At 39.1% G+C, this 14,606-nt stretch overlaps 1 protein-coding gene across 1 annotated transcript in view; it reads right to left on the reverse strand.

Moving 5' to 3' along the window:
• The window catches only part of LOC125481002 (transcription elongation regulator 1-like protein), a 448,150-nt gene extending 439,130 nt beyond the window's left edge, over window positions 1-9,020 (reverse strand). The window contains exons 1-2 of the mRNA XM_048609179.1: window positions 8,987-9,020; window positions 8,560-8,703 (exon numbers count right to left, since the gene is read on the reverse strand). Of these exons, the coding sequence (XP_048465136.1) occupies window positions 8,560-8,703; window positions 8,987-9,020 (178 nt within the window). The remainder of the gene's footprint in view (window positions 1-8,559; window positions 8,704-8,986) is intronic.
• Window positions 9,021-14,606: the final 5,586 nt, after the last annotated feature.

Genomic DNA, 14,606 nt, shown 5'->3' on the forward strand with positions numbered 1-14,606 from the left:
CCCCCCCCCCACCCCGCCCCTGACCCTGCCACCAACCAAGCCAACCATTCCCTGTGCTGACACAAGCCCCACACCCACTGGATCCATCTCCCTCCCCTATTACCAGCAGATCCACACATCGCCAAGCCTCAAGTCATCATTTTCCTCTACCCTGACCACTCCTAAAGAGCCAAAAACTAAACAACTTTGTCCTACACACCCCACCCCTGCCACCAAACCAATCTCACTACACTTGATCGCCCATCTCCATGCCATCCAACCTGACATATACCCCATTCTGGCATATCTATATGTAGGCTAGAAAAATCCAATTGGCAAAAATACCCCAGATGAGGTATTCATTGATTGCTCTCCAGATAGGCCCTTCATCAGAAGCCTTCCTGCTCCTATGATGCTGCTTGGCCTGCTGTGTTCATCCAGCTCTGCACCTTGTTGTCTTGGAGATCTTCTTATCCTTGTTTAACCTGAAGCTGTAAGACTTTATGGGGTCCGGAGTCAATACTGAGGACTCCCAGGGCAACACCCTCCCAACTGTATACCACAGTGCCGCCCCCTCTGTTTAACCTGAGGCGGGACAGGACATATCCAGGGATGGTGATAGTGGTGCCTGGGACATTGTCAGTAAGGTATGATTCCATGCGTATGAATAGTCTGTGAGACAGCTTTTCTAATTTTGGCTCTTTCCTCCAGATGTTAATATGCAGGACTTTGCAGGGTCGACAGGGCTGTTTCTGCCATTGTCTATTCCATTGCTTTGTTCGATGCCAGGTGGCCTGTCTGGTTTCATTTCTTTGTTGAGACTTCATAGCAATTGATACAACTGAGTGGTGTGCTAGCCACTTTAGAGGGTAGTTAAGAGTCAACCTCATTGCTCTGGGTCTGGAATAACATGGAGACCATACCAGGTGAGGATGGCCGATTTCCTTAAGGACATTAGCGAGTGTGATGGGTTTTTCCTGACAACTGAAAATGGTGTCATGGTCATCACATTAATTCCAGAGTTTTTTTTTAAAATTGGATTTGAACCAGAGTCCCAAGAGCATTAACTGGGTTTCTAGGCTAATAGTCTAGCGATAATACCTCGAGGCCTTCACTTTGCTGAAGACCCAGAGCCTGTATAATAAATGAGAAAAGTAAATAAAGTTCATTAAATAGTCTTTAAAACAATTTTATGTTTATATTGGTAAAATGGAATGTATACTTTGCTAAATATCTTTCTGCTATTTTACCTCGATTGAAGACAGAAATCAAATAATAAAATTAGTATCATCTTACCCCAGCGAACAAAGTCAGATCTCTTATAGTCTCAGTGAACTGTGGATATTGTTTGCCTCTTACCCATCATGGGCTGGTAGATTACTTACTATGCAATAAAGATTTGCCTACGTTATCAAGGTCTGTTCCTACTTTTACTAATATTTGAATTTTAAAGCCATCAGCTTCAAACCAGAATAATTACATCTGTGAATTTCTGCATTGCAGGAAGTAAGGGAATTGTGCATGAACTTATTAAGCCAATACCTGGATAACTAAGGAAACAGAGTACAGTACCATACCTCCCAAACAATTATTGATTCAGATATATCGTCACAGACCAAGGAAACAAATGCACAGAGAATTATCCCCTCACCAAATTGCTGCTCGTGTTTAATTGATCCCAGTGGTTATGCGTAACGTTAAGCTTATCAACTATATTTGCCTTATTTTGGTGATAGCGCCCAGAAGTCTTTTTCAGGATTACTATGTTATCTGAAAAAAGAACTGTTTCCAGGTCTACTGAAGACCAACATTTTTTTCCCCGAAAGTCTCAAAAAGACAAAGTCAAGCACCAGCGATGCCTGAATATTATCCAACCCACAATGAGGTTCCAAGTATTTCAGGTATTTGTGAAATAAACGACTTTAGGACATACAATATAGGAGCAGAGATAGACCCCAACCAGCCCATCAAGCCTGCTCCACCATTCAATAAGATCACAGCAGATCTGTTTCAAATTCCTTATTCCTATCTATTCCCAATAACATTCGAGTGTTTTGCCTGACAAGAATCTACTTCTGTCTTTGCACCACCTTCTGACGAAGAGGGTTCCGAAATTGCACCACCTTCTGCAAGAAAAAAAAAGTCCCCCCAGCTCTGTTTGGAGTGACACCCCCTAACTTTAAAACAGTGTCCTTTAGATCTGGCCTGACCCTCAGAACAAAATATCCTTTCCACATCCACCTTTTTAAGATCATTCGGGATCTTTATACATTTCAATCAAGTCACCACTCACTCTTCTTCAGTGAAAAGGGGCCCAGCCTTTCCAAACAATCTTCATGAGGCAACCTACTTAATCTAGGTATCAATCTAATAGACCACCTCTGAACTGCTTCTAGTACATTTACATTTTTCCTTCAAAAACACCAAAGCCACATACGGTCTCTGAGTTGCCCTCTAAAATCAAAGCATATTATCCTTACTTTTATTGTCAATTCCACTCATAATACATGAGAGCATTCTATTAACCTTGATTATGTGTTGTACCCACATGCTAACCTTTCGTGACTCATGCACTTTAATACCTAACTCCCTCTGTATCTCCTTTTGCAATCTTCCTGTCAAAGTAAACTACTTCACATTTTCCCACAATGTACTGCATTTGCTAGATTTTGCCCACTCACTCACCTACCTATATCCATCTGCAACCTCCTGCTCATCTCTACACAACATACTTTACTACCTGTGGTGTCATCTGTGAACTTTCCTACCATGTCTTCCACCACGTACAAGATGCACTACAGAAATTCACTAAAGATTCTTAGATAGGACCTACCAAACCTACTTCAGTCTAGAAGGATAAGAGCAGCAGATGCATGGGAACACCACTATCTGCAAGTTTCCCTCCAAGCGATTCACTATCCTGACTTGGAATTATACCACGACAAAATCCTGGAATTCATCTCCTAATGGCAGTGTGCATCTACCTACAGCATATGGACTGCAACAGTTTAAGAAGTCAGCTAAGCACCACCTTCTCAAGGGTCACAAGGATGGGTAATAAATGTTGGCCCAACCAGCAATACCCATGTCCCATGAATGACTGATAGGAAAAAAGGTTGAGAGAACCTCAAATCTATTGGACAAATGCAGAGGCTGACACTCATCTACTCCTGCGCTCAGAGTCCCTTTACCTGCTACGCTCATAGTCACACCCTCCTGTCCCTGACCACTGATGAAATCAAAAAACCCTGTCCTCAGTGGTGTGACCATCTCGTCATACAAGGAATCTAGGTAACTTGATCTTTTCCTGGTGCGTCACAGTGTCTGTAGCTTAGCTCCAAGCTCAAACTGAATTGAACCTGCTCAAGCTTCAAACACTTGCTGCAGAGAAACCTCTTGTCCTGAAATTGATTCTGCTAAGTCTTACAATCTGGAAAATGGTCACGTGTTAATTTCTCTCCCAGGTAAATCAGGAGTTTCACTCTGCTTAGTACGAAAGCAGACTGACTAGATGAAATTGTCCTGCAGCACACATTATCAACTTCTTAAGTTCGAATGTATTTAACGTGAAACCCTTAGTTTAGTAAGTATACCTCGCACTGATACCCAGATCAATACAGAATGAACTTTTCAATGAGGCATGCCCCACCAAAAAAGTTATTAAAAATACACAAGTGATCAATTTGTTGTAATACAATGAGGCACAAACAGAAAATATGAACGTATATGTAAAAATAAATATCGCACAACATGCATTCCAAATGTCAACACAACAAAATGCAGATAAAATATTGAAAATCAATATAAATATGCAGGATCAAATAAATGTTTTGAAGAGCACATTGTAATTGGATAATTTAAATCTATTAAAAACCGATTTCAGAACTTATTTCTAATTCAGATATTTGACACTTGCATAAATAACGCATACCGTTTTTCAATTCCAAATGTCATCATTTTCTATTCACAATTAGCTCCTTAAGAAAAACAGCTTGTTCATACAATAATAATGAAGGTGAAGAAAAATAACAGGTCTACTGACAACTCTTGTAATGAAACTAGCATTACCATGGTTGTGAAAACTGGGGATTTGGCAAACTTTACTCGTAAAATCTTCCATGCATCTCAAACAATGGTTATTGCTTGTGATTTGACATCTCCTTCTTTGTATATCTTCTTCAATATCTCATTAGTTACTTCATTTGTTGTAGCCTGTTAAGTTAAGTTTTCATATCTTTTAGGCTTTTAAAACATTGAACGCTTTCCTAAGTATATTACCCATTCTAATTAGGTGTAAATAATTCATTCTTTATTCATATCTGCCAATGCTCAAAGTTTGATGAATTGACAGCTTTGTTTAATTTATTTTTTTTTAAACTTAAGAGCTTAATTTTTCTTTTTATTTGTTTTCCTTTTAATGTTTCTTTGATCCTAGAACAGCACAAGAAATGGAAACTGTTACTCCACTGAGGGAATGTGGCACCAATGATAAACGGAATAGGGCCAATTTTCTGAGTTTGTGAGTGGCCTGCGATCTTGCTCACCAGCTGTGCACATTAGGAACTTGCAAATGTACTACATATAAATTTTCTATTTATTTCTTTTAATAGAAGGCAGACTGTTGGCAATATACCTGTGATTCTCCAAAACATGCAGGCAAAAGTCAAGGCTGGTAGCCAAAACTTTGAAATGTGATCCTCAATAGTCAGATGGTTTTTTTCTTTTATTATTTAGGAATTAATTTTCTCCTTCACTAAACATATGGATTCAGATGGAAATATTTTCCATTACTTAATATGATCGAGGTGTCTGTCATTTGCAGAGTCTTTTTCCTGTGTGTAATTCTCTGTACTCATTAATGGCAGTTTTTGATTTCAAAATAAACCAACATATACCACAGCATTTTGTTTCAATATTTAGGGAACAAGTTTCTGCTCATTTTTATCAGTAATATCAATTGACTAGAATGGACCAAACCTGCACAAAGATTGGATATTTTTAAACATAAGTGAGTCACGCCCAAAGCTACTTACCTTTGGAGTTTCTGTGATTATTACCCAGCCTTGAGACTGAACTGTCCAGACCAGGCTACACCCACAAAACTGGCCAAAACCCTAATCAAAAATGTGGGATTGTATCAATCGCTCTTTGTGGCTATGAAAATTAATCAATTTTAGCAGAAACATTAAACTTTAATCTAACCAGCATAATTCTGAACACACAAGACACAATTTCCCAAGTGCACCAATTTGAAAATGCTGCTCCTTTGTGTTTCAATGAAAAATACAGAGCAATACCACTTAAAAATAAAAATAACTATGGAAATCCATGAATTTCTTGCTCATTACAAATGCTTCTGCACATAGATAACTTTGATTGAGAAAAGAAATAATGAATACACTTCCAGCAGTAACTGGCAGAGTAAGACGCTCCTGTCAGAGCTCCTCTACTCCGCCTGTTCTTTTTCTTTGCTTTCTTTCTTTTTCTCTCCCCTTATCCCCACAGTTGAATCCGTGAGCAGTGACTGGCGCAGGGAGCAATTCCCACAGCAGCGGTGGGTGGGGAATTAAGTCCCAGAGCAGCAACACGCAGGTGACGAGTCCCAGTGCGGTGTGGGCAGCAAGTCCCAGGCAGAGGACTTACCGTGGAGCTGTTGAGAGCCCGTACAGAGAATTGGTGCGGAGTGGGTGTGGCTGTTGGGCTGGGGTCTAGCACTGTCAGTCAGACCACGTGTGGAGGCCCTATGCTGAGCTGCTGCAATGTAACGTTTATATGGGATTTTCTACCTGACTGTAATGTCAGTCCTTTAACGATGTCTTATTTTGAACTTACTTTTTAAACTCTGTAAAGTAATGCAACTACTTCTTATTCCTCTTTTGTATCTAAGATTTGCACCTAGGTACTTGAGGCTAAGAAAGCACCATAAGAGACAGACATTGTAAAAGCTTTTCACTGTACTCCTGCACTTCTACAACGGAGTACTTGTGACAAGAAAAGGATATTCTAATTTTGTATTCATAAAATCTGTTATTTTCCCTCACCAAATGCATCAGAACTTCAACCTCAATCTTAGCCTCAACCTTTAGATTAATTTATTCATTCATTCCAAAAGAAAGCAACAAATTATTTACTCCTTGTTGCATAATGATAAGGTGATCCCTGTATGTCACAATAGCATTCCAGAACTAAGTCAATAAAATACAACTTTGGTTGGGTCACAAATCTAACAGTTGCAGGTTCAAAGTCAATGGAAAACGATTTTGAATGAAGTGTATAATCAGTGTTCAATGCCATACACTAAAAAATAAATGTTTTTGAACAGTATTCAAATCCCTACTTTTAGTGGGATGTTTATTTCAATTAGCCATACTTCATAGAACCCACCCCACATTTTTTATTAATTTAACCTAGTTTTCCTAAGCAACCTGTTCAGAGATGTTATTACACACCTATAGAGCAGGTGGGACTTGAACCTGGGCCTACTCAGTCTAGGGGTGGGGGGCACTATCATTGCGCCGTAAGACAGCCTTACCCTACAGTTTATTAGCTCCCAATATTTACACAACCAATTCACACTCAATTAACCCTAGAATAATGTATCCATCACCTGTTTTTTCATACCATTATATCTTAGCCATTGCTTTAGACCATATTGAGGTTTATACATTCAATCTGCTATTGTCCATTTCACATTTGGCAAGTCGATAAACTTTAACTCCAACACCTTTATAACTGCCCTGGATTTCAGATCAGCTGAAAAAGTTTTCTTCAATCTAGACAGCCGTTATGCTGGTCTTCAAATTATTAAAAGAGATTACATCAACTGAATCTTCTTTCTTGAATTTATCAAATCAACCGCAATCCAAATGGCAAATTCTATCCTACTTCTCAGACTAAAAACCAAATTCACTCAAATTCTTTCCTCGTATTGCTTAGCATAAAAGAACACTAAATGGCAAATACAAACAATGCTTATCAAAGACATTTGGAATTATAACATACAGTTGATTCAGTAGTATATTCAAATATTAATACCCCATTAACTCAGATGCTTGAAGTGTTTTCTAAAGTTGAAAAGCTTCTCCAAGTAATAGAAGGATAGATTTAGTCTTCAGTCTGGATATTAAATATCACCAGGTTTAGGGGCATCATTGAAAATCATATGGGAAGAATCTAAAAGCCTATTTTCAAATTAATGTTATCTTCCATGTGTTAAAGGATTGGCGGTCGTTGGGGGGAGAGTGGACGTGACGGGGGCATAGCTCCAGATTCAGCTCCTGTCATCCAATCCTCCAGTCAAATTTTATTTACAGCTTTCAGCAAAAGCAATGATTAAAGTCTAGATAAATAAGACCAAAATCTATCCCACAGCTACCCTACTTCAACAATAATATTCAATTTAGATCAGACAACTAATAAAAACTAAACATAGGATATTTCTGGAAGAACCCTGTTTTACTTATTAGCTTTGGCTTCCACTGCAAATATACTCCATAAACAGTCAGAATAATTAATAATCTATTACAAAGTTTATATAATTAGGCATATCAGGTAGACAATAAAAAGATAATTTCATTTATATGTTCCACAGTGCCCTGTTCATTTATGCTTAAATTTTAATTGGTACAAGGTTTTAAAAACCAGAATAAAATGAATAATTTATTTTCTAGGGGTACATTACTCACCATACTTATAAATACCAGAAGTGTTGTAGTTAAATGATCTCTTACAGTGAAAGAGGACATGAATCAGATATGCACTAACATCACAAATATTCCTGACAATTTGCATTAATATCTGAAATAATCATTTATATAATTGCCTCGTGCACTTAAGATTACAATAGCCAGCTTTTAAATCAAACTTTCACTTTAAGTTTTTAATAGTCTAAAGCCCACTTCAGAGCTGGATTAGTACAATAGAGTAGACTAATCTCCTTAAGCACTCAGGAAGAAAAGATTGTCAGAGTCAAATTCAGAGAGGAAAATTGAATGGGAAGAATTGTACTGTAGCAATTAAACCTGCCTAATTTCTGTACTATTTAAATTAATGAGTGAAATATCAGTCAGTCCTGTATTCCAATTTATTCCCATGCACCAAGTAAGTATCAAACAATACAGTAGGAAAATTCACGTGACTACCCTTTGCATGTCTGTAAAAAGTTTTGAAACCTCAAACCATTCTTCAGTTTGTGAACAAAGTGAAATACAATACTTATTACCAATGTATAATGTACAGAGTCAGGCGGAATACAATATTTAACAAGATTATTGCCAAAACACACCACTAATGGAATTCCAACCATTACTGTACTTATGTCATTTTGATTTGCTGTACAACCCATTTTCTAAAACATCTCATAAAGCAATTAACTACTTTTGTTTTTATAGTAATCCACTCTAAAATATTAAAATATTTAGTCTCTCTTCATTATATATATTCACTATTTAAAAAAATAATTATATATGTATACATACGCGGCTAGTTTTCAATGGTCATAAGTCTGGACCCTGCGTTGACATTTAGCATTTCTGCCAAAGATAATAATGTCCCTTGCACATAAGCTGGAGGATCACTTACCATTATTTAGATTCCTTCCTTCAAACTGGGCAACGCTTCTATTGTCGCAAATTGCAGGTTGACCACATTTACGTTTACTTGAATCTCTCTGGAGACAATAAATCTGTTTCAGGAAACGAGTGCTTGGATAATTGGAGGATGTTGCTAAATTAAATGGAAGAAAATACAAAAACTGGATGAATTATTATGCTTAAGAAAATGATAATGCAACATAACTGAATTTTAACAGCACTAAAGTTACATTGTCACAGGTATCAGAAATACATTGTGTGAATTGCTATTTTACACAGGTTACATTACTATAGATTTGCCATGATACATTAGGTGAAATTTTCCTGCCCATCTAGACATTTCAGAAAGGAGAACCTAATTGCGCAGAGGGCAAAAATGTTAGTTTCCCAAAGACAGGTTAAAGTTTTGCCATTACGTTCTCTGAATCTTTCAGGTTGGTCAGGTTTCATTGCTGGCAACTAACCTTATACTCATTAACATGTCATGCATACTTGCTTACACACCAGGCCGCTGGAATTCCATTTAAGGGTGCAATCTAATCAGCCATAATCAGAAACATGTATATTGACAAACACTATAATTGTATACAAGATAGGTGTCCCTGCAGGGGAGGCTGTTTCCTCAAAATGTCAATGATTATAAACTTCACTAACTTGGCTCCTTCATAAACAAGAAATCTATTTGTGTTAATGCTTAGAATGTAAGGGATGAAGCCTGACCAGGTCAACCAGCTCATAAGTAGTCTCGGTCATATGAAGTCTGCCTTCTGTGGTTAAACACCTAAAAAGTAAAGGGCGAAGCCTCTGCATGTTCAGCATGAAAATTCTCAGTGATAAGTAGTCTGCCTTCTGCAAAAGGACACTACCAATTCGGTGGAGTGGACAGATACATTTCTGATGAAGTTTAATGCAGCTATTAAACCGTACAGCACCCTAGGCTTTACTAAAAGGGCAATGCAGTATTAAAGCAAGGAGGTTATGCTGAACTTGTATAAGACAGTCGTTAGAATGGTCCAATTGAGATCACCGAGTCATAGTCATACAGGTATACAGCACAGAAAAAGGCCCTTCAGCCCATTCAGTCTGCACCAAACAAAAACAAGCACTTAGATACTATAATAAAAACTGAACTGTTTAATTATTCTGATTCCATTTTTCAGTAGTTGGCCCATAGTTTTCTATGCCTTGAAATCACAAGTAAATATCAAAGTACTTCTTCAAAGTTCTGTGGGTTTTTGCCTCTATCGCCCTTACATGCAGTGAGTTCCAGATTCGATCACACTCTGGGTGAAAAACCCTTTCCTCATTTCCTCAAACTCCTGTCCCTTAGCTTATTTTTATGTCCCCAAGCAGAATTTCAAACTAAACTAATCTCACCTGCCTGCTCCTGGTCCATATCCCTTCAAACCTTTTCTATTTATGTACTTACCTAATCGTCTTATAAACGTTGTGATTGTGCCCACATCCACCACTTTTTCAGAAAGTTCATTCCACACCCGAACAACCCTCTGTGTAAAACATTTGCTCCTCATGTCCTTTTTAAAATCTCTCTCCTTAAAAACGTGCCCCCTGGTCTTGAAATCTCCATCCCAGGGAAAAGACATCTACCATTAACCCTATATATACCCTACATGATTTGACAACCTCTGTAAGATCACCTCTCGCCCTCCTACACTCCAATGAAAAATGTCCCAGCCTTTCTTTATAATGCAAACCTTCCATACTTGTTAACATCCTGGTAAAGTTGTGACACAAGGAAAACAGGCACCCCCAAAAAAAATAAATTGGTTCAGGCTAGATTTGAGACCGAAAGATTTTGCATGAACATTTTGTGCACAGTCAGAAATATTCACCAGCTGTAGTGGAGAAGTATTCCCTGGCCTCTCAGGAATTCTTGTTTTTACGAGATACTTTGATTGTCATTGATTCTAATTTAATTTGCTCCCTTTACACCAATAAATTCGTGTTCAGTTTTCTGGCTAAAGCATCAGCATGTAGTTATTCAGGATTACATGGGAACCACGCTTGTATGACACAAACCTTTACTTGCAAACGGGATCCAACTATTACTGAAAGTTATAGGGGCTGAACTACACTGATTGACTGCCAAAACCCAACCATGAAGGTTTCTGTGCACACTCACACTTATTGCTCACATTTTTCTCCTGCAGAAGCAGAAAAAGACACTAGCATGGGCAATTGAGCATTCTGCTTGCATTGCTAGATACAAATAGAGATGTGAATTCCCACAGCTCTGATTGTCCATTTGAACTACTCTAAGTTTAATGTGGCATGGGGAAGTTAGGAGTTAAAAGGTTCTGATTGAAAGGTGGTTCAATGTTGTCAAAGAGCTAGAATTGATGGAAATCAACGAAGCTTGATATGGTGTGTGCCTGCTATTCCTGTGAGGTGTTCATCCATTTGAGTTTGTGACCTCATTGCACGAAAGCCTTTGGTGAAATGCTCAGATTGTCTGTTCTCCGAGCTGTGTTAAAACTGGTGATGCACCAGTTGCTGAGTGTTGTAGCTCTGTTTATGCATTGGCAAATGAGAGAAAGACAGTAGCACTATGATGCAAGTTGTGCACCGCTGGCTGCCCTCGAAGCAGTTGCAGTTGGATGAGACTGTCACACATTTCCTGCTAGAATGTGATTTTGCAAAGGAAGTCTGGAGAAAGACGCAGTGGTTTTTGTCAAGGTTTGTCCCAAGCAGCTCCATGACGCAGGACTTTGTGCTTTATAGTCTGTTTCCCGGGATGCACACCGAGCCAAACATTGGTCCCCCAGGCACAGTCATCAACTTGATGAAAGATGCTCTTTAGGTCTGCCAAAACTTGTTGGTATTCCAGAACAAACAGCTGACCTTGGCCAAGTGTTGCAGACCAGTCCATTCCAAGGTTCAGGACTACATGCTGAGGGATGCTCTGAAGCCAAGGCGCAGTGGGGAAAGACACATCTAAGGTCTTCCTACTGAAGTACAATGGGGGTCCATTCTGTTATCAGACCTTCCCAGTGCCTCAAATGCATGTAAATATAGTCTTGTATAAGTGAGAAATGCCTGGAGTTTGTTTAGTCTACATACATAAGGACTGTGTACAGAATCAAATTACTCCAGTGACCATGTATGTATATAAAGATTTTTATGAAGATCACTTCTGGTCCTCCTGTCCTGAACCTGACTGCTGAGGTGGTGGGCAAGTGCCAGGTATTTCACTCAGGCCAAGATGCCTGATTATTTGCCCTCCTTATCAAGCCCTGCCATCACTTAGGGAGGGGAAAATCCCACCACTTACTTCCAGGGTTTGCCAGACATGAGGTTTACAATTGTGGCACATAATTGCAAACAATAAAGGATCCTGAACAATTGGTGGAAAAAATTGCAGAGGGCCCACACATTATATTTCAGGGTTCAGAGTGCAAACAGGTGCTGGAGAACTGGACAGCGTCTATGCACTACCATCTTTTACAAAGGGAGTCAAAGCAAATCCAGGCAATTACATGCCATTTGGGTCAACATCTGTATTGGAGAAATTATCATATTACTAAATGAAGAGAAAATCATTACGGGTATCTAGTGTAATACTGAGAAGCGACTTGACAAACATCAAATAATCCTTTAGATGGACATAAAGGTCTCAATTCAATGCTATGCCTGTGGCCCCATCCACCACCCAAAGAGCATGTGATAACTCCACCATGACTGATTTCAGGCAGAAACAGAGATCTTTCCTTTATTACTGGTGTCATTATAAACAATATAGGAACAGAGGAACAGAGTAGGCCATTCAGCCCCTCAAGCCTGTTCTGCCATTCAATAAGATCATTGCCAAAAAATATACCTGACTTTGGCCGCATATTCCTTAATACCATTGCGTAACAAAAATATATCTATCGATCTCAGATTTATAACTAACAACTGATCCAGCATCCACTGATATTTGTGGAAGAGAATTTGGCCCTAATTTTTAGACTGTGGCCCCTAGTTCCAGAATCTTTATCTACCCGGTCTTTTCCTGGCAATATCTTGAGGACTTCAAACAGATCACCCCTTTACCATCCAAAATTTTGAGAAATCAGACCTCATTTGCAAAATCTCTCCTCACAATTTAAGGCCTTAAGTCCACATTGATATCAATACTGAAGACACCAAGTAAAACAGCAAAAGACACAGGAAAATATCCCGGTAAGCTTCTGCAAGATGGTAAAGCACTTCCAGAAGTATCCACTTGTATGGAACTTATTCAGCAGTTAGGGAGTTAATGTTTCATTGAAAGCTTCCAGAAGAAACTAGCACAGTGGCTTATGTTGCATGTATAAGGACAGAAATTACTAGTGTTATAATCAAATGAATGTCTGATACAGTCATGTGTCTCATTTTATCTGATAATTTAATAAAGCTATTAATCTATTCAATATAAATGGGCAGAACTTCTCTTAAAATAATGGTTATTAAGGTGGCGACAGACCATGTTCTCGGTTCACTTGTTAATACTATCAAATGTAAGTTCCAGTGAGAATTGAGTTTCCTCTACAGCATTTGTAATGACAAGGTCGTTCTGCAGAGACAATTCAATCTGCATGCAGCAGGGTCCACCAACTCTTTCTCGCAAAATGCACGAGAAAAAAAACCTCTAAGTTTTATATGGTGTCCTGGTATCTTGCTTTCAGAACAGTCAGCATCAAAGCTGATAATAACTAAACTTCTGCATAGTATAAAACAAAGAATTGCGGATGCTGGAAATCTGAAACAAACAAAAACAGAAATTGCTGGAGAAGCTCAGCAGGTCTGGCTGCATCTGTGGAGAGAGAATAGAGTTTTTTAGTCTTGTCACCTTTCCTTTGCATACCTTGGGTGAATTTAAAAATAGATAGAATTGACCATACGCAGGGTTGAAATTGAACAAAAATTAGCAAAGTGTCAAATTTGGGGAGTTTCATGAAGGGTTTCCGACTGTGAGGTCTAGGGGGTTACCTCAGGCAATTCTCCGCTACTCACCCCATTATGTATGTACTACACCTCTAGGGCAACGCTCTGACAGTATCTTCAGCTCACCAGTGGTGGATATACTCAATGCTGTTAACATCCAAAGGTGGGACAATATTTAAAGCTGAATTGTGCACCGGGTCAAACACTGGCAGCCAGCCACAGTACATATAGTGACAGAGCAATGAAAAATGAAAAGCTCTTGAGGGTAGTCAGGTACCACAGGTGACACTTCATTGCAAATAGAACCTACGTTTGTAAGTTTATTTCTACTTTACATCAGCACCTGTCTGATCGACTGTCATTGTTGCTACAACTACAAGAATGAAGTTACATAGACTACCCATCCTTAGAACCCATACATTTATTCAACAATATCAAAAGCAAAGAAAAAACAAACCAAAAAAAAAAAATGTGGAGCTGGAGGAACACAACAGGCCAGGCAGCACCTTCTTTTTGAAGAAGGGTCCTGACCCAAAACATCAGCTTTCCTGCTCCTCTGATGCTGCCAGGCCCGCTGTGTTCCTCCAGCTCCACACCTTGTTATCTCAGACTCCAGCATCGGCAGTTCTTGCAATCTCAAAAAAAAATGTATTGGCTTCTGATAATAGACGGGGCTGCTTGCCTTTTGAACAGCAACAAATGTAGTGCCATTGAATAAAAACCAAAAGAACTGCGGATGCAGGGACAAAAACAAAGTTGCTGGTAAAGCTCAGCAGGTCTGGCAGCATCTGTGAAGGAGAAAACAATTAACGTTTTGGGTCCGGTGACCCTTCCTCCGAACTGATGGTGGCTGGGAAAATGTCAGTTTATATGCAGAAAATAGGGAGGTGGGTGGGGTTGAGAGTAAATGAAAGGGTAGGGCCCAATGAGAGAGAAAGACAGTTGGACAAAGGAGTTGCTAACGATCAGGCTGGGAGGATGAGTAGTTGTTAATGGGGACTGTTAGTGACTAACAACAGGGGGTGTGTAGTGGCAGGCTATGTGGTAACAAGGCCTGGTGTGTGGGGTGGGGGGTTGGGACATGGGAGAGTTTAGGCCCTAAAATTATTG

Source organism: Rhincodon typus, chromosome 20, assembly GCF_021869965.1.
Source record: "Rhincodon typus isolate 14 chromosome 20, sRhiTyp1.1, whole genome shotgun sequence".
Taxonomy (NCBI): domain Eukaryota; kingdom Metazoa; phylum Chordata; class Chondrichthyes; order Orectolobiformes; family Rhincodontidae; genus Rhincodon; species Rhincodon typus.